Here is a 19545-nt window from a genome sequence, read left to right as displayed (position 1 = left end):
CGTGTGCACCAGACCAGTTGTAAATTTGTCTGGAAAACTTTAACCCATTAGATGCCAACAAAGGAAAGCACACCAGAACAAACCCCTGGAAACGAACCTTCCTTTATAAATGTAACGTTCTGCCAACTGAAAACACTGTAAATGAGTACATTCAAGTCCCTCCCACTCGCAATCCCACCCATAAGGGGGATAAAACCAACTGAATTCGGCTGCTCTGGAAAACCCCACAGAGCAAAGTCCGTTAACTCACTGCCAGAAGGCCCTTAAAAGGCTGGAATCACCCTCGGTACTGGTGTGGGTCCCCCTAGCGGCAAACAATTGCACAGCAACACCGAAAAGTAGAGAGGTCCGTTTTATTGAACTTGTCGGAAAATGACGTTGTTTTTGCAAACATTATAAATAGCATAAATACAGAGATTGCTTAAAAAAACTGGTGTCATGCAAACATGGCTGCTATCAGTTTCGTTGGGGCCGCAATTTATTAAAATACTTCAAAGGCTCCAAATGAATAACATGGCTCTTTGTCCGATTCATGTTGACATCTGTGGAGTATGCACGCCCCCCCTCAGACCCCACCAATTTATTACACTATAGGAAAGAAAAATGCGCTTGAGTTTGAGGTGCTCTGTAGTCAAAGAACAGTGTGCTTCATTATTATCGTGCCTGCTTCAGATCCACGTGACAGCCATGGCCCATCCAACAAAAATGTAAACAATAAAGAAATTACAAAAGGCCTTCCGCAGAAAGTTCTCTAACACAGTTTCTCTGTTTATGTTGTGGGAACCTGAGGCTCATTCAGAATTTAATGCCCGTAGAAACGTTAAAGCCGCTGTTCGTTAAATGTCGTTATTCGCGCGAGACATGACAGTTGCTTTACTGACTTCGGGGGTCGTGCACGAAGGTAATGTCCTGGGAAATGCGATTGACTGACAGAAGGACGGCGGGAAACTTCCTAAAATACTCAGGGCACAGAGGATCTGTCGTTATGTCAAATACAAAAGAATAGATAGCCGCCCGTGTCATCAAAGCAATACAGGCACGTGTATTATTATTTTTTTAATCGACGCCTGAGAATTAAGCCTGAGCTCCGCGCGCCGTGTCGCTGGGATTCCACTGGTACCATGTGACGAGACCGCCACCGTGAACACAGGAACGTTTTTCCTCCGACACGGTCAACTTTTCAGCACCACGGCCAGGTCCCGTACCAAATCCCACACAGCTCACAATGCGCGCATTCGCCATGCGCATCTGGGAATCCCTTGCAAAATTACAGTGAGTCCGTGCAAGTCCAGAACAGTGCAGTGCAACAGTGTGGTATCTTAGTTAAATCTGAGTTCCTAAGAGATCAACCCATCCCCTCATAATTAAACATCATCGACTAAAAGCTGTATCACAGAAAATTACGAAAGACCTTATAAAAACTTATTATATCCACTAGCTTCCTAAATGTCAGTTGAGCGCCCAATACAATAACCATGTGTGTTGTCGTTTTTTCTCAGACTATTGAAATGTCTGTTTCTTTAGTTCACATTTATAGCAAGTCCAAGTGTAGCCTATACAATAGTAAACATGCCATTCAAAATGAACATCGTGCTTCATCGTCTATAAAAGGGGTTTGTTCTTCACATTTTTTCTGTGTTGGTGTCAAACGTCTCTCGTTCCCGCGTCCTCTCTTCCACGCGGAGGACAGGTGCGCCGGTTTCCAGCCTCAGGTTCAGTCGTCAGGTGAGCACGCGAGGTGGAGCTGGTCCGGGCTACCCACGCTTCCGGTGCTGGAGCTGCCGTCGCCCAGGTCACGGACCACCATGCCCATGAGGCTGCGCAGTTCCGCGGACCCTCCGGGACTGCAGTCGCTCCTGCTGGCGCACTCCTCCTCCAGGACCAAGCACATCTCTTTCAGATCCATGTTGTCCTTCGCCAGCGCGCTCTGCAGACGCTCCAGCTCGGTCAGCTTCTTCAGATAGCCGCCCAGGTCCTCGCGCATCACTTTGGCCGCGTGGCGGCCGAAATGCTGCCACTCGCGAGACAGCACCTTTACCTTGAGCCTGTCGTCGTCCAGGAAGCAGCACAAGTCGCGTAGCTCTTGGTTTTCCTCCTGAAGTTGCTGGTTTACGGCTTTCAGTTCCCGGATTTCGAGCAGATGTCCCTGTAGTTGTTTGTTGACCTCTTTCATAAGTCGTCCGCGCTGTATCAGAGCTGACATTTTGTCGGACTCTTCCTTGTGAAGTCGGCCCACCAGCTCCTCTTTGGAAAAGGCCAGCAAGTCCTTGTCGGACATTTTCGACAGCTCTCGCTTGTAAATCTCACAGTCGCTGCCCATTTTGGTTTTAATTATCGCGATAATAACCGACCGTTATTTAATGCTGTGGTTTATATAGTGTTCAACACCTCCAGTCACAGTTTTGGCCCAATCGCCCAGGCTGTGCTCGAACTAGAAGTGCAGTAAAACCATTCGCCTTCAATAAGCAGATGATCCGTCTCGTGCAGCGCATAAAGGCTCTTAGTAATGCAGGCCTAAAGATTGTTCCTTGTGCTCCAGACTCTCTCGCTCTCTGAGCAGTTTTACAGTTGAGTGGACTGTCGGACAGCAAACGACCTCTGTTTATTCTGTCCTCCCTCCGGGGAAGATGAAACGCGGGGAACGTAGAAGCTTCGCGGACGCTGATACTGTGCGCGCATATGTAGGCTACACGTGTGCGTGCATTTTTCCTTCTTCTTATCAAAGCACTCTGGCTCGATAACACGAACGCGAAATGGATTCAAGTAAAATAAATCTCGATAATCTACACATTTCTCGGAATTACGAATGCTGTAAATCCGCGCGCGCGGTCGGTCCTCGTGCTCGTTTCCTATGCTGGCGTGGAAAATGTGGCCACTGGCACGGGAACACACGCGAACTGTAACTAGCATAAGCAAAAAATAAAGCTTTTCCTTTTTGCTGTAGCAGATGCAGGCATCGCTCCGGGTGTTTTTCTTTCAATGTCCGTTCCTTGGCATATGAAAAACAACAGCGATCAGTCTTCCCATTCGCCTAGATAATCTCGGTCCAACGATGCCTCTCAATCCGTCACCGTTTTCGGTTCTATGGCAAAATCCGTCTAAATATTTGGATAATGCAAAACCATAGGCCTACGTAAATTCATAGAAAATTAGTTCAGATCAAAATCACCCAGACCGGGACAGCCCTTGTTTCTTGTTTGAATTAAATAAAGAACCTTAGATATCGATGACAGTTGAAATCAATATCGGTGCCAGCCCTCTCTTTTACCGATGCAGACTGAACAAAGAAAACAACGATGTTCCGCGAATCTCGACTATCATCTTTTTACAATGTAAAACCAGGCCCCAGTAAATAATCCATAGGTTATGTAATTATATAAATATTTTCTATTTCCGCAAGTATAGCGGGAATCGCCCGTATTTATGACACCATCAGTGGTGTCTCCCTCCCTCTGTCTCCCTCCCTCTCTTCTGTTCTCTCCCTCCCTCCCTCTCACCGCGTGGGTTACCTCAATGGTAAGAATCTATATTGCTCGACGTAATAAAAGCATATTATGCTCAGAAGAGCTTAGTAATGAATTATTAATTATGCTGTGACTGAAACAAACGCTTTTTAAAAATGGGATTTTTTTTACGGTATTAACCCATAATCACCACGTGATCTTTCAGTGTAGGAACATCACACACGCGCACGCACACACACACAATGTGAAGACGTGATAACGCCACAATAACCTTATTAATATGATGATGATGACGAGGTTGATGATGACGATAATAATGATGATGGTGCTGAAGATGCTACTGCTGCTGCTACTGATGAAGATGATGCTTTTTCTTCTTCTCCATCTTCTTATTCTTCGTATTAAATTGCAGCAAAATTGCTGTCATACAGCAGCCCATTTATTAATCTAAATTAAATTAAAATATTACTGAACAATAATTCTGCATAATAATTCTTGTTCATTGCCAATTACACACCCAATACAGCAGGGGGCAGTAGTGCGCTGCGAAGCGTATTCGGGAGCTTGGCCAGAGAAAATGAAGTCTGCCAACCATGCTGACAACCCCTCCCCCAAACGCAGAACGGGGATTTAGGGCTGGAAATAAGCAGAGCAATGTAGCGATAGGACAATGTTCCGTTTGAAATTAAGTGGACCGATTTAAGTACACAATTCGATAGGCCGTCATTCACACGGGGCCAGTCGGCTGGCACAACAGCTTAGTTTTTTTTAATTTAACTGCGCAATAACTGTATTCTACTGATGCTTTTCATTAATATTGACCAAGTTATAGTTCGCTAGCTAGCAAGCGGCATAGCTAGATATTATGGTGTGCCCCTGATTGATTGCAGGTGAACTCGCGAGAGGAGTATCAGTTGATTTATAAAGGTAAGTTTAACGTTTTGTCCTGAATGGAAAAAAATCACAGAGCGGTATATCTAACTTTTGGTGCCTTGCTCAGCATTCCCAGTGATAGTAAGTAATGTAGCCAACTATCCAGTGAGTTAGTGAACCATGTGCAATAATAAGCCTGCTATACTGGTGCTTTTTTGGATTGCTCTCAGATTTTCTGACAGCTAGCTGTTACTATAGGAGATAGAGTCCTTTTACAATGCAGCCAACCCTGAGGCGATTGTAGATTGGCCCGCTTGCTAAATTTAGAAACGGGCTAATCTGATGCGGTCCTTTTCGTCTGAACGGTCTCGTGCGGAGTAAGAACTCATGGATACTGTAGCTTTTTTCCGCAAACACCTTGACGGCAGAAAATTCACCGTACTGAGAAAATTCGCGAATGACTTGTAACAGCAGTGAAGTGACTTTCTTTATTATATACTTTGATAGGCTATTTTATAATAGGATAATAGGCTAAATTTAATATAATAAGAAAATAACCACAAATTGTCATATGCCTTTTTGTTGATGTAGATGTCGATGGAACTGGACGTGTTCGTGGGGAATACGACTCTACTGGACGACGAGGTCTACGAACTATGGCTGGACGGCTACCCAGGTTTTTCTTAAATTACAAGAGCAAGGAAATATACAAAACAGATGCAGTATAAATTGTACAGGACAGTATAACAGAATACCAAATACAAACAACTGAATGTAATTGCAGGTACAAAGATTACTATAAATTATATACATTTTTTAAATGTTGTATGTTGTGCTGAACACTTCTCAAATACAAAAATGTTTGGTTTATGACAAGCAAATTAGTATTTGTGTGGATATAGCATTTGGTGTAACCAGGTGTGCTGAGTGAACGTGAACCCCCAGTGAGTGATGCAGTGCAGGCGAGGGCAGAGGCCGGGGTGCTGCGGCAGTGGGACCCCAGTCCGGAGGTGTTGCTTAGCGACACCACGGACCAGTACAGGACCTTTCAGATGTGCGAGCGGCTCCTCCACTGCCCCACGAAGCTGGCCAATCAGCTGCTGTTCCAGATCCCCGCCCACCGCCAGGCCGCGCTCATCGAGAGGTAGGCCGTGCTCATCGAGAGGTAGGCCGCGCTCATCGAGAGGTAGGCCGCGCTCATCGAGAGGTAGGCCGCGCTCATCGAGAGGTAGGCCGCGCTCATCGAGAGGTAGGCCGCGCTCATCGAGAGGTAGGCCGCGCTCATCGAGAGGTAGGCCGCGCTCATCGAGAGGTAGGCCGCGCTCATCGAGAGGTAGGCCGTGCTCATCGAGAGGTAGGCCGTGCTCATCGAGAGGTAGGCCGTGCTCATCGAGAGGTAGGCCGTGCTCATCGAGAGGTAGGCCGCTCAGAGGGCTCAGTTTGTCTGTCTGAGGCTCGCTCCAGTCACTTATTTCATCCGTCCTCGTCTCCTGGACCCTCGCCCGACCCCGAAATCCGTCTCTGAGGACATTCCTGCGTGTGAAGCGCTCCTTGGAGGAGCCTGGAGCCAGGAGGCTCCCAGAGGAGGCTTCAGCCAGGACGCACGCGTTCATTCTTTGCTGAAGTATTATTTTCGGAACACGTGACGTATAAATGATCGACCTGTGGATTCACCTATCCCCATCTGCCATGTCTGTGATTTCCATTTGCAAGTTCAATTTGCCCAGTACATGTTTCCTTGATTCCTCCATCCTCGTATATCTTTTCCTTGTGTCCTCTGTTGGGTGGAAGTGAAAAAAGGACACAAGGAAAGGAAGCAAGGAGTAAAAATTATCGATTGGAATGAGACCATAGTTTGTCTTCCTCTCTCCCTCCCCTCTCGCTCTCTCTCATCTTTTCCTCTGTTTCCCTGCATCTCTCTCTCTCTCTCTGTCTCCTCTTCTGTTCTCTGTTCTCTGTTCTTTGTAGGTATTATGCATTTGATAGCGCATTGGCACGGGACTTACTGGGGAAGAAACTGTCCAAAGGAACCAAGAAGGACCTGGATGACATCAGCGCCAGGACGGGGGTGACTCTGAAGAGCTGCAGGAGGCAGGTGGGAGGGGCTAACGCCGCCACTGGGCTCATCATTTACCTCCAGCTCAGAGTGTGTCTCAGCTCATTGTGGAGGGGTAGGGTGATAATGACAGGTGCAGGATTGTGTCCGCCCTGCTGAGGTGTGTAAGTCCCTTATTCCCCATGTCCCTGCCCCCCTCTTGCCCCCCCCCTCCAGTTTGAGAACTTCAGGCGGGTGTTTAAAGTGGTGGAGGAGCTGAAGGGCCCCCTGGTGGAGAACATACAGCATCATTTTCTACTGCCAGACCGGCTGGCCAGGTGAACAGACACAGCTTACCTGTACACGTTCTTATTATTATTATCATTGTTCGCTAATGTCTAAATTAAATGCACTTTAATTTAGTTTTCATTTTGAATGCTTTACTAGATTGAACAGAATTGGGAGGGGATGAGGAGGATCATGGGAGATGCTGTGCTAATCCTGCTACCTCTCCATCCCACCTCCATGCCTCCTCCTCCTGCTCCTCCTGCTCCTCCTCCTCCTCCTACTCCTGCTCCTCCTCCTCCTCCTCCTGTCTGCAGGGACTACGCAGCGGTGGTGTTTTTTGCGAGTAATCGCTTTGAGACAGGGAAGAGGAAGCTGCAGTACCTCTCCTTCCAGGACCTGGCCTTCTGCGCCCAGCAGCTGATCAGCGACTGGACCGTGGGGGCCGGGGGTAAGACCGCCCGCCCCGGACCGCTACGGTAACCCTGGACCGTTACGGTGCCGCTATCCGCTATGGTCAGTCAGCCGGAGTCATTCAGCCGGAGTCAGTCAGCCGGAGTCATTCAGCCGGAGTCATTCAGCCGGAGTCATTCAGCCGGAGTCATTCAGCCGGAGTCATTCAGCCGGAGTCATTCAGCCGGAGTCATTCAGCCGGAGTCATTCAGCCGGAGTCATTCAGCCGGAGTCATTCAGCTGGAGTCATTCAGCCGGAGTCAGTCAGCCGGAGTCATTCTCTCAGCAGTTCAGAACCGAACGGTTGCTGTATGATGTGGTCTGAATGGCTGCAGTATTATTTTTTTTGCATGTTTTGCGTAATTGTGGTAAGACCACATTCTGATTGGTTGTGGCTCTTTCTGCAGTAATTGATAGTCTGCATGTTTGTGCTCTGTTTCTCCAGGCAGTATGTCGGAGGACATGGATGTGGACCTGGAGAAGGAATTTCTCCATGATCTGAAAGACCTGAAGATTTTAATCTCTGACAAAGACCTGCTGGGCCAACACAAGAGGTGTGTGAATGGGTACTTCTGTGTGTGTGCGTACGTTGTGTGTGCCCGTGTGTATTTATGTGAATTTCCATGTGTTTGCCTGGTTGTGTGTGCATGCATGTGTGCTACAGGAATTATACTTGGTTATGGACTTCGACAAGGTTGCCATAGAGATGTGTAAGCATTCTCTCTCTCTTAATCGTTGTCCACTGTGTCTCCCTCTCCTGTTCCTCTCCTGTTCCTCTCCTGTTTCTCTCCTGTTCCTCTCCTGTTCCTCTCCTGTTTCTCTCCTGTTTCTCTCCCAGCCTGGTGTGCGCTGCTCTCAGGGGAAAGATCAAAGTATTTAATGAAATGGAGGCAAACTTCAAGGTGAGAATCCTAGATACCCTGTTACCCCACAACCAACACCCCACACATACACCCTACCACACCCTAAACTCCACAGCTCCACACACCCTACAACCTAGCCGAGGTGTGAGCATATTTGTCTGTGTGTGTGTGAGAGTGCTGTGGTCTCTGTGCTGCAGTGATTGACGGCTCCTCCTGCTCTCTCTCCTGTAGAGCCTGTCTCGGGCTCTGGTCAGCATCGCTGCCAAGCTGACGCACACGCGGGACGTCAGAGGTCTGTTCATCCACCTCGTGGAGAAGGCAGGTTTCCCTGATCATGCCCAGAGCGGAGTGTCCGCAATTCCAGCCGGAGCGGAGCGCTGCAAGCTTCCTTTCGCTGCTCGTGTTAGCGGATTACTGCCTCTATGCTAGCCGCGGTCCCGCGCAGAGACATAGCGGGTTACTGCCTCTATGCTAGCCGCGGCCCCATAGCGGATTACTGCCTCTATGCTAGCCGCGGCCCCATAGCGGATTACTGCCTCTATGCTAGCCGCGGTCCCGCGCAGAGACATAGCGGATTACTGCCTCTATGCTAGCCGCGGTCCCGCGCAGAGACGTAGCGGATTACTGCCTCTATGCTAGCCGCGGTCCCGTAGCGGATTACTGCCTCTATGTTAGCCGCGGTCCCATAGCGGATTACTGCCTCTATGCTAGCCGCGGCCCCATAGCGGATTACTGCCTCTACGCTAGCCGCAGTCCCGTAGCGGAGACGTAGCCTAGTTACAGCGTCAACCGAATTCCTCTGCACCTGGTGCATTCACTGCTCATAGTCAGATTTGCATCATAACACCATAGAACCATAGTCCTGGACTGTATGGTTTCCTAGACTGTAAGAACGGTTTCAGAAAGAACATGTTACTTCACCTTAGAAAAAACATTGAACTACAGGAAGTAAACTACTCTTAAGAAAAATAGTTTTGTTCATTGAAGATGCTGTGAACTGTTTCAAAAAAAATGCTAGCAACAACTGCAGTGTTAGCAATAATGCAAATATTTGCATTGATTGACGTTTAAAGGAAATTCTGTTTCTTGGACGGTAATGTGGCGGGACTGTGAAGCGCGTTCCTAGAGGCGGTATCTCGGCAGCCCAGAAGGATAACGTGCTGCGACTCGTTTAGCGCGCGTAGCTTCCGCCACAGTCCGCTCTGCTCCCGGGGTGATTCCAGCCTGACTCTCTAACGTCCGCTCTTGCTCGGCCAGAGTCGCTCTGTACGTGCTACTGCTCGTACTCACGTCGCTGTCCCATTGTGTGTCGGGGTGATTCCAGTGACTCTCTACTCTGATGTACTTAGTCTGTGAGCTACTGTCTAACGTGTGTGTAGTGGTAATCACTGAGTGTGTATGACTGGTGTAAGTGGTGTGCATTAGTGAGTGTACTGGCACTTGTGCAACAAGTTTAATGTGTGTGTAGCTGGTATACTGAGTGTATATGGTATGTAACTAGTGTGTGAGTGTGTTAGTGGCGTGTAACTGGCACTTGTGTAACAAGTGTGTAGCTGGTGTGTGTAGCCGAGTGTCACTGAGTGTAATAGGTATGTAACTGGTGTGTAAGTGAGTGTGTAACAGGTGTGTTAGTGAGTGTGTAACAGGTGTGTATGTGAGTGTGTAACAGGTGTGTAAGTGAGTGTGTAACAGGTGTGTATGTGAGTGTGTAACAGGTGTGTAACAGGGGTGTAAGTGAGTGTGTAACAGGTGTATAAGTGAATGTGTAACAGGTGTGTGAGTGTGTAACAGGTGTGTATGTGAGTGTGTAACAGCTGTGTAACAGGTGTGTCTCTGGCTCAGTTTATCGAGCCGTGTCACTCAGACAGGTGGAGCATTAGAGACCTGAGGCTGTTCCTGACTCACTACACCAGCACAGCACACAGACTGCACTGCTTCAGGTGTGTCCCCATAAACACACACACACACACTGCACTGCTTCAGGTGTGTCCCCATAAACACACACACACACACTGCACTGCTTCAGGTGTGTCCCCATAAACACACACACACACACTGCACTGCTTCAGGTGGGTCCCCATAAACACACACACACACACTGCACTGCTTCAGGTGTGTCCCCATAAACACACACACACACACACACACTGCACTGCTTCAGGTGTGTCCCCATAAACACACACACACACACACAGAGACTGCACTGCTTCAGGTGTGTCCCCATAAACACACACACACACACACATGCACTGCTTCAGGAGTGTCCCCGTGAACACACACACACACACTGCTTCAGGTGTGTTCCCGTAAACACACACACACACACACACACACACACTGCTTCAGGTGTGTTCCCGTAAACACACACACACACACACACACACACACTCACACTGCACTGCTTCAGGTGGGTCCCCATAAACACACACAAACACACTGCACAGCTTCAGGTGTGTCCCCAAAAACACACACACACACTGCACAGCTTCAGGTGTGTCTCTTCTTTGAACACACACATATTTCACATGTACAGTGTAAATGTGTAATTAAAAAAAAAAAAACTAAACCAAGCAAATAAGGATAAGATGGAATGACAACACAAAAATAATGAAATAATAGTAATAAATAATAATAGCATTTAAAAAAAATGAAAATAACCTAATTCCCTGTTTTCTCCTTGTCTCTCTCTCACTCCCTCCCTCTCTCTCTCTCTCTTTCTCTCTTTCTCTCTCGCGCAGGTATTTGGGAATTTGGGAAAGGTACATGGGAGTCATTAAGAGCTGCATCCTGAAAATGTACCATGATTAAGGCACATCACCCTCTTCCTTCATCCCTCTCTTCCTCCATCCCTCTCGTCCTTCATCCCTCTATTCCTCCATCTTTCCATTATCAGCCTCTGGAGACTCTTCTGTCCTTCTAGATCCATGTATTTAACTACCTCAGCCTTTCCTCATTCTCTTTCTCTCTCCATTTGTCTCTGTCCATCTCCTCCTTGTGTGTGTGTGGCCTCAGAAGGTAGCAGTATTGGGGTGCAGGGTTGTCTGGAGGGGGAGGGGCAGAGCTGAGGTTTTTATTGCCCTGTAAAACTCCTGGGTGTGACAGCTGTGACCCCCCCCCCCCACACCCAAATGGCCATGGAAACTTTCCAGTAAATTTCACCAAAAAATAAACATATTCAGTATGTGTACTTCTAATGTATATATTTTTTCTTTCTGCAAAAACAAACGTTCTGTTCTGTGTGTACTCGGTTCAGTTCCTCAGCCAGTTATTCCCACGCTTGTGTTCGGCTGACCGTGTGGCTCACACGTATCCCATGGTGCCCTGCTTTAGCATTTAGGCCTGCGAAAGGTTTCCACAGCACAGCATCCAACATTCCCACTCAGAGATCTCCACATCCTGCAGACTCTGCCTCCACTTTCAGCCTGTACAAATCAGTTTTCACTTTCTCTTTTTCTCTGTTTCTCCTTCTTTCTCTTTTTACCTCCTTCACTTGCAGACTCTCTCTCTTTCATTCTCTGTTCCTTGCTCTTTCTCTTTTTCTCTCTCTTCCTCTCTATCGCTCCCTCTCTCTCTTCTTCTCTCTTTCTCTGTCTCTCTCTTTTTTGCTTTCTCTCTCTCTTTCTCTCTCTAATGCTGTGCACATTCCTCCTGTTGCCCTCTAAGGCTATAAATATTTCAAGTGAGAAAGGGAGGGGGGTAGAGAGAGTGAGAGAGAGAGAGAGAAAGAAAGAAAGAAAGATGAATGGATGGGAGAAGTAAAGAGGGATGATTTGTCTCAGGGGACGGGGGCAGTAGAGGGTTTTGGGGTGTGTGTTTTTGGGGTGCTGGGGGGGGGGGACAAGGTTAAATAAAACCAGGTGCAGTGTGACCTTTGGAGCTTCTGCAGGAGTGCGAGCTCCACTCCTGTTTCTTGGATTTTTTTTGGAATTTGGGCGGCAGACCAGGAATTTGCATCCTGGGGGGTTGGAGAGAGGAGGGGTGGGGGCAACGGGGGGAGGCTGCCTACTCTCTCTCTCTCTCTCTCTCTCACACACACATTCATTCTGCTCCTGTCGACTCGACCGCTCACTCACTCGCTGGGACAGAGAAACACACACAGCACCTCAGCCATCACACGCAGGAGGAGAGGAAGATCTGAGTCCTGCACCTCAGCAGGGAGGAGAAGAAAGAGAGGGAAAAACAGGACAGAGCGAGAGAGAAGAAGACAGGGAGACGTTTTAGCACAATCTGGAAAGGTAATGTGTGTGTGTGTTGCATGTGTGGTAGTATGTGTGTTTGTGCATGTGTGTGAGTTAGTGTTTGAATGTTTGTGCGTGTGTGTGTTTGTGCATTTGTGTGTTAGTGTTTGGATATTTGTGTGTGTGCATGCGTGCGTGTGTGTGTGTATGTGTGTGTGCTCAAGTAGAGTTTAATAACAGACAGAAGTGGTTTTGTGACAGAACAGTGCGTTCTCCCATCATCCCTCAGATTACTGTACTTCCTTACTGTAGGAGAACACATGGTCTGAAAATACTTTCACTCCTCTCTCTCTGTCCCTCCATCTCTCACACTGATTTTACTTGTGCAGCCAGGACACTAGTACTCGTGTAAATCTTCAGAAAGGCTTTTATCACAGGCCACCCAAGGAGCCTGTTCATTCCTGTACATACATCTGCACACACTGCAGGGTTTCACTTTAAACGCAGACTAAACTGCTGTGTGTGTGTGTGTGTGTGTGTGAGTGCGCGTGCATGCGTGAGTGTGTCTGTGTGAGTCGGGTGAGTGTGTGTGCCTGTGTCTGCGCGCGCGCGTGTGTGTGTGTGTGTGTGCCTGTGTCTGCGCGTGTGTGTGTGTGTGTGTGTGTCTGTGTGAGTCGGGTGAGTGTGTGTGTGTTGCCGTGTGTGTGTGTGTGTGAGCTGGTGGGGGGTGGGGGGTGTCCCCAATCTGCTGTTGTCCCTCCCCAGGAGGTTGTTTTTATGTCCCCACCTGTTCACCATTTGGGATAGAAGAGCATCTGTGTAAATGTTTTGAGATGTGTGTTAGCGTTGTATGTTGCATGCACATGCTATGTGTAGCTTGTGTCTTTGTAAGATGGGTGCTTAGCGGATTGGTAGTTGTGTCTACGTGCAGGCGTGCACATATGCATGCGGTGTGTGTGTAATTGTGCTTATGCTCATTTATGTGTGTGTGTGCACGTGAGGTTGTGTATATTGTTCTGTCAGTGTATGTGCGGAGATAGAAGTGTGTGTGTGTGTGTGTGAGAGTGTATGTATATGGGGATTATGCCTATGTCTATGTGTGTGTGTCTGTGAGTGTGTATGTATGTACGTGTGTGTGTATGTAGTGTGTGGGTGTGTGTATGTGTGCGTGTATGTGTATGTACAGTGTGTGTGTGTGTCTGTGTATTTATATAGAGGGTGTGTGTGTATGTACATTGTGTGTATGTGTGTGTGTGTCTGTGTATTTATATATAGTGTGTGTGTGTGTGTGCACTGTGTGTACAGTGTGTGTATGCAGTGTGTGTATGTGTGTGTATGAAGAGTGTGTGTATGCAGTGTGTGTATGAGGAGTGTGTGTGTGTGTGTGTATGCAGTGTGTGTATGAGGAGTGTATGTGTGTGTGTGTGTGTGTGTGTGCATGTACAGTGTGTGTGTGTATGTGTGTGTATGCAGTGTGTGTATAGTGGGGTGTGTTGCAGTGTGTATGGGTGTGTGTTGTGTGATTGCAGTGTGTGTATGAGTGTGTGTGTGTGGAGCAGTGTGTATGAGGTGTATGTGTGTGTGTGGCATGCAGTGTGTGTATGAGGAGTGTATGTGTGTGTGTGTGTGTGTGTGTGTGCATGTACAGTGTGTGTACAGTGTGGGTGTATGTGTGTGCATGCAGTGTGTGTATGAGGAGTGTATGTGTGTGTGTGTGTGTGCATGTACAGTGTGTGTACTGTGTGTGTGCAGTGTGTGTACAGTGTGTGTATGTGTGTGTGCAGTGTGTGTGTGTGTGTATGTACAGTGTGTGTATGTGTGTGTGTGCAGTGTTTGTATGTGTGTGTATGTGTGTGTATGAGGAGTGTATGTGTGTGTGTGCATGCAGTGTGTGTGTTTCTCTCCGCTCAGACGGGCTGTGTCTGGGTGCTGTGCTGCAGCTCTGTTGTGTTTGGCCCGGTTGGTGTTATTGTTAGTTTGCTGTGCAGCACTGACTCACAGGAATGATACTGCGGTCCTTTCCCACTCCGGGTTTATTTACTCTGGAACACACATCAAGAGCAGCACTAAACCTGACTTACAGGGACATGACAGACCTCTCTCTCTCTCCGTCTCTCTCTCTCTCTATCTCTCTCTCTCTCTCTCTCTCTCTCTCTATCTCTCTCTCTCTCTCCGTCTCTATCTCTCTCTCTCTCTCTCTCTATCTCTCTCTCTCTCTCCGTCTCTATCTCTCTCTCTCTCTCTCCGTCTCTATCTCTCTCTCTCTCTCTCTCAGACCTCCCTCCGTCCCTCTTTACCTCCGCCTCTGTGGCTTAATTACTCTCCAGTTAATCTAAAGGAGTAAGGTACGCCAGGTGTGTGTGTGTGTGTGTGTGTGTGTGTGTGTGCGTGTGTGCGGGGCCCGTGGGTGAGCTGGTGTAATATTTATTTATTTTACTAAATTAAACTTAAAACATGACAAAGAATTAATTTTGTCTAATTCATCAGCAGAAAAGACCCCACACTTGAGGACCTTGTCCCTTTTTCACGAACCTGAGGGGCTATCTCTGCTGTGAGCTTTTTCACACCCTGTTAAAAAACTATTAAGCTACAAACAGGATGCAAGTAAAGTTATTCCCGCCCTGCTAGTTTCTGTGTTACATCACATAAACTTCATACCTTTAAGGGTTACTGAAACGGTTTCCCTCCTCCTGGTAATTTCCTGGGTAATATGGGTTTTAGTACCTGCTTTTGGCCACTAGGGGGAGCCAGGTCTCACCGTGCGCTCTGGCAGAGCTTGCATTCCACAGAATTATGCACGCTGGGCAAATCATACTGTACAACAGAGCCCTTGTTCTCCTGTGCTGTGTTAAAACATCTAATAATTCCATTCACTCCGCTTCCCCTCCCCTCCTCTCTCTGCCCCCCCTCCCTCTCTCCTTTTTTTTCCTCTCTCTCTCTCTCCTCTCCTAATCACCTTTTCTTGTCAAATATTATTGCCAAATCAGGGTCACAGAAGGCTTTCCCCCCTCTCTTCCTCCTCCTCCCTCTCTCTCTGTCTGCCCCTGCCATCTCTCTTATGATGAAGGGGGGGGGTTAGCTGCATGCCTTAGGGTGGAGGTCGCTTATTATGGGCTGGCAGGGAAACTGGAGGGCTTGGTCAACACATGCCCTGTAGGTGGCGCTCTGTGTGTGGTGAATGCCAGTTTATTGCTGCCATTTTAGGCACTGTGTTTATTCTCTCTTTCGTTTAGAGTTTCATTTTGAGTTTTTATCGTTGTGAGTTTTTTTAAATCTAAGGCCACACTTTATTGTCCTCTGTGTTCGTTTATTTATTCGGTGTGAACAGAGGAAGCAGTTGTTTGTTTAATAATGTATTTTTGCTCTCTCGCTCGCTCTCTCTCTCGGTTTCTCTCTGTCTCAGTAATGACTGGTTTTTCTTTCTCTCTCTTTCCTGCAGGCCTGTGTGTACGCTCCAGAACCTTGCCCCCTCAAGCTGCCTGTGTGTGAGAGTGTGTGTAAGTGTGTGTGAGGATGCGGGGTGTGTGTTTATCGCTCTCTCTGCTCGTGTGTGTGTGGCTCCTGCCCTGCGCAGAGTCTCAAAACCCCGCCTACAATGACACGTACACGGTAAGGGCCTCCCTCCATCCCTCTGTCCCTCTCTCCCTCTCTCTCTCTCTTTCCTTCTGGCCCTTTCCCTCCATCTCTCACCTTCTCTCGCTCCTTCTCTCCCTCTCTCTTTTTCTCTCTCTCTGCCCTTCTGGCTCTTTCCCTTCATCCTTCCCTCCTTGTCCTCTCCCTCCCCTCTTATGGCTCTTTCCCTCCATCCCTCTCTCTCTTTCTCTCTCTCTGCACTTCTGGCACTTTCTCTCCATCCCTCTCTCTCTCCTTTCTTGCTCTGTCATTTTCTTTCTCTCTTTCCAGCTCTGTCTCTATGCTTTTGCAGACCGTCTCCTGGCCTTGGTCTCTAAATAGCCTTTCTGGTTCAGTTGAGTTGAGCTGTGTTTATATTGGCAGGATGAACCAAAGGAATGTAACCTGAGCAGGCTATGATGATGTAATCACTTCAGCTCATTTCAGTGTTATTCATACAGCGCTTTTGTACAAAGGGCAAATGTCTCACACATACCTGGCCCAGGTCCCCATGAGCAGGCTACGGGTGAGAGTGGCAAGAGAAACTCCTCAAACCTTCTAGGATATATCTGCTAAGACATACCCGCTAAGACATATCTGCTTGGACAAGCCTGCTAGGCCATATCTGCTAAGACATACCTTCTAAGACCTATCTGCTAGAACATATCTCCTGGGACATATCTGCTAGGATATATCTGTTAGGACATATGTGGTAGGACGTATCTGCTTAGACATACCACCTAGGATATATCTCAGAGGGATTCCTCTCCATCTTTCACTGTGAGGCACTTTACATTCTGGTTCATAGATTTCTCTGTTCATGGTAAATTTACACATCATGAATGCTGGTGTCTGACCTTGATGTGTGTGTGTGTGTGTGCGTGCGTGTGTTTGTCCTTTCCAGGAATGCACAGATGGATATCAATGGGACGCAGAATCTCAACACTGCAAAGGTGAGAGTCATGTTGTCACTGTGTCACAATGTTAGGGTAGTGTTATCAGAACGTTACAGCCAAACGCTCTCATAACCTTTTCTGATGGTTATGAGGGTACGAGAAAAAAGTCACAAACTTTACGCCATCATACAAAAAAAACACGTTGTTGGAAACTCCATTTGGGGGGATGTTCCTTTGAAGTACAGTATGTTGTGCTTAGCCGCTTGCTTCACCGCGATTGGCCCATCAGTCGCTCCTGAATGTGCTCAGCCAGTAAAGATCCTGGATTGAGAAAACAGCACGACAGGTCGTTAGATACAGTCAGCACTTCAATCTCATGCTTTACTACTCACACCAGGTGGTGTTCATCATATGAAATTTGACTCAAATCCATAACACTTTCACTTTGAATGCCTCAATGGCAGAATTTTAGCTGCAGGAAAGGTGCTGTGTGTGTGTTCATGGAAGCCACGGCTCTCTCCGTCCCTTCCAGACATAGACGAGTGTGAGAGCATCCCAGAGGCCTGTAAGGGGGAGATGAAGTGCTTCAACCACTACGGGGGCTACCTGTGCCTGCCCCGCTCCGCCTCCGTCCTGACCGCGCCCGAGCCGGCCGGCCAATCAGAGCACAGCCTGCCCGTGGAGGGAAACGAGGCCTTCAACCCCTGCCCGCCGGGCTACGAGGCCCAGGGAGAGAGCTGCCTGGGTGAGCCTACACACTGATCCTGGATCAGCTCTGCGCACTTTACACTGAATCAGTTATAATGGACTGCAGCCCCCTGCACTGATCCTGGATCAGCTCTGCGCACTTCACACTGAATCAGTTATAATGGACTGCAGAGCCCAACACACTGATCCTGGATCAGCTCTGCGCACTTTACACTGAATCAGTTACAATGGACTACAGCCCCCTCACACTGATCCTGGATCAGCTCTGCGCACTTTACACTGAATCAGTTATAATGGACTGCAGCCCCCTACACACTGATCCTGGATCAGCTCTGCGCACTTCACACTGAATCAGTTATAATGGACTGCAGCCCCCTACACACTGATCCTGGGTCAGCTCTGCGCACGTTACACTGAATCAGTTATAATGGACTGCAGCCCCCTCACACTGATCCTGGATCAGCTCTGGTCACTTTACACTGAATCAGTTATAATGGCTGCAGCCCCTACACACTGATCCTGGATCAGCTCTGCTCACTTTACACTGAATCGTTATAATGGACTGCAGCCCCCTACACTGATCCTGGATCAGCTCTGCGCACTTTACACTGAATCAGTTATAATGGGCTACAGCCCCCTCACACTGATCCTGGATCAGCTCTGCGCACTTCACACTGAATCAGTTATAATGGACTGCAGCCCCCTACACACTGATCCTGGATCAGCTCTGCGCACTTTACACTGAATCAGTTATAATGGACTGCAGCCCCCTACACACTGATCCTGGATCAGCTCTGCGCACTTTACACTGAATCAGTTATAATGGGCTACAGCCCCCTCACACTGATCCTGGATCAGCTCTGCGCACTTTACACTGAATCAGTTATAATGGACTGCAGCCCCCTACACACTGATCCTGGATCAGCACTGCTCACTTTACACTGAATCAGTTATAATGGACTACAGCCCCCTACACACTGATCCTGGATCAGCTCTGCCACTTCACACTGAATCAGTTATAATAGACTACAGCCCCCTACACACTGATCCTGGATCAGCTCTGCTCACTTTACACTGAATCAGTTATAATGGACTGCAGCCCCCTACACACTGATCCTGGATCAGCACTGCTCACTTTACACTGAATCAGTTATAATGGACTACAGCCCCCTACACACTGATCCTGGATCAGCTCTGCTCACTTTACACTGAATCAGTTATAATAGACTACAGCCCCCTACACACTGATCCTGGATCAGCTCTGCTCACTTTACACTGAATCAGTTATAATGGACTGCAGCCCCCTACACACTGATCCTGGATCAGCTCTGCTCACTTTACACTGAATCAGTTATAATGGACTACATGCAAAGGTGGTCAGTGACATCATTCTGTGTGTGGTCCATGTCCTTGTGCGTGCAGATGTGGACGAGTGTGCGCTGGACCTGCACGACTGCCAGCCCAGCCAGCAGTGTGTGAACACGGCCGGGGCCTTCACCTGCCAGTGTCCTGACGGCTACAGCAAGATCGGGCTGGAGTGTGTGGGTAAGAGCCAGCCCCCATCCATCGTGTGTGTGTGCGTGTGTGTATGTGTGTATATACGTGTGTTTGTGTGCACGAGTGTGTACGTATGTGTGTTTGTGTGTGTGAGTGTGTGTGTGCACGTTTGTGTGTTCATCTCGGTGGATGTTTGTCCAGCACTGCCTCTGTCTGTTTGTATTTATAGTGCTGTACACCACTGTGAACTGAAACTGAAATCCCAGCTTCTGTTAATGTTCTCATCACCAACTGATCCTTACAGGGACATACTAGAGTTCCAAAGGGATAAACGTTCCACTTCTCCCCCTCCCTCTTCTCTCTCTCTCTCTCTCTCTCTCTCTCTCTCTCTCTCTCTCTCTCTCTCTCTCTCTCTCTCTCTCTCTCTCTCTCTCTCTCTCTCTCTCTCTCTCTCTCAGACATAGACGAGTGCAGGTACAGGTACTGCCAGCATCGCTGTGTGAATGTTCCGGGCTCTTTCTCCTGCCAGTGTGAACCTGGCTTCCAGCTGGCCGGAAACAACCGCTCCTGCATCGGTGAGAGCAAGCCTACACTCTCACATCTACACTCTCACATCTACACTCACATCTACACAGTCATCCTACACACTCACATCTATGCTCACATCTAAACTCACCCTAC

The 19545-nt window shown here is 48.2% G+C and overlaps 3 protein-coding genes across 6 annotated transcripts in view; 2 read left to right on the top strand and 1 right to left on the bottom strand.

Annotated features, from left to right (window-relative positions):
* Positions 1-338: 338 nt before the first annotated feature.
* On the bottom strand, positions 339-3465 carry LOC135264222 (coiled-coil domain-containing protein 85B-like). The gene has a single exon (XM_064352980.1). It carries the CDS (start codon positions 2318-2320, stop codon positions 1715-1717), a length of 606 nt encoding a protein of 201 aa, XP_064209050.1. The 5' UTR covers positions 2321-3465; the 3' UTR covers positions 339-1714.
* Positions 3466-4070: 605 nt separating this feature from the next.
* On the top strand, positions 4071-11712 carry LOC135264211 (acidic fibroblast growth factor intracellular-binding protein B-like). Of its 4 annotated transcripts, none has more exons than XM_064352965.1 (11): positions 4071-4391; positions 4929-5013; positions 5283-5481; positions 6306-6432; positions 6610-6710; positions 6975-7108; positions 7556-7664; positions 7949-8012; positions 8205-8291; positions 9816-9913; positions 11470-11712. In XM_064352965.1, the coding sequence occupies exons 2-11, from the start codon at positions 4929-4931 to the stop codon at positions 11633-11635; spliced, it is 1170 nt and encodes a 389-aa protein (XP_064209035.1). In that variant the 5' UTR covers positions 4071-4391; the 3' UTR covers positions 11636-11712. The 4 variants fall into 4 exon arrangements, 3 of the variants coding, with proteins under 3 accessions (XP_064209035.1, XP_064209036.1, XP_064209038.1); XM_064352966.1 differs by lacking the exon at positions 11470-11712 and adding an exon at positions 10712-11160 and having other exon boundaries at positions 4072-4391; XR_010332631.1 differs by lacking the exons at positions 9816-9913; positions 11470-11712 and adding an exon at positions 8685-8942 and having other exon boundaries at positions 4072-4391; positions 8205-8622.
* Positions 11713-11975: 263 nt separating this feature from the next.
* LOC135264209 (EGF-containing fibulin-like extracellular matrix protein 2) overlaps positions 11976-19545 on the top strand; it is a 12896-nt gene continuing 5326 nt past the window's right edge. The window contains exons 1-6 of the mRNA XM_064352960.1: positions 11976-12208; positions 15591-15760; positions 16668-16716; positions 17192-17404; positions 18790-18912; positions 19323-19439. Of these exons, the coding sequence (XP_064209030.1) occupies positions 15665-15760; positions 16668-16716; positions 17192-17404; positions 18790-18912; positions 19323-19439 (598 nt within the window). The 5' untranslated portion in view covers positions 11976-12208; positions 15591-15664. The remainder of the gene's footprint in view (positions 12209-15590; positions 15761-16667; positions 16717-17191; positions 17405-18789; positions 18913-19322; positions 19440-19545) is intronic.

The sequence above is a fragment of the Anguilla rostrata genome, chromosome 9 (genome assembly GCF_018555375.3).
Source record: "Anguilla rostrata isolate EN2019 chromosome 9, ASM1855537v3, whole genome shotgun sequence".
In the NCBI taxonomy this organism is placed as follows: Eukaryota; Metazoa; Chordata; class Actinopteri; order Anguilliformes; family Anguillidae; genus Anguilla; species Anguilla rostrata.
Note: the sequence above shows the minus strand (reverse complement) of the source record. Positions and strands in the feature narration are given on the sequence as shown.

What these genes read in the sequence shown, in the direction of transcription:
- LOC135264222 (XM_064352980.1), bottom strand. Translation starts at nt 2,320, where the DNA reads ATGGGCAGCGACTGTGAGATTTACAAGCGAGAGCTGTCGAAAATGTCC.
- LOC135264211 (XM_064352965.1), top strand. Translation starts at nt 4,929, where the DNA reads ATGTCGATGGAACTGGACGTGTTCGTGGGGAATACGACTCTACTGGAC. An exon ending in AAATGGAGGCAAACTTCAAG is followed by an intron (nt 8,013 to 8,204) that starts GTGAGAATCCTA and finishes TCTCTCCTGTAG; the next exon opens with AGCCTGTCTCGGGCTCTGGT. An exon ending in CACAGACTGCACTGCTTCAG is followed by an intron (nt 9,914 to 11,469) that starts GTGTGTCCCCAT and finishes CTTCACTTGCAG; the next exon opens with ACTCTCTCTCTTTCATTCTC.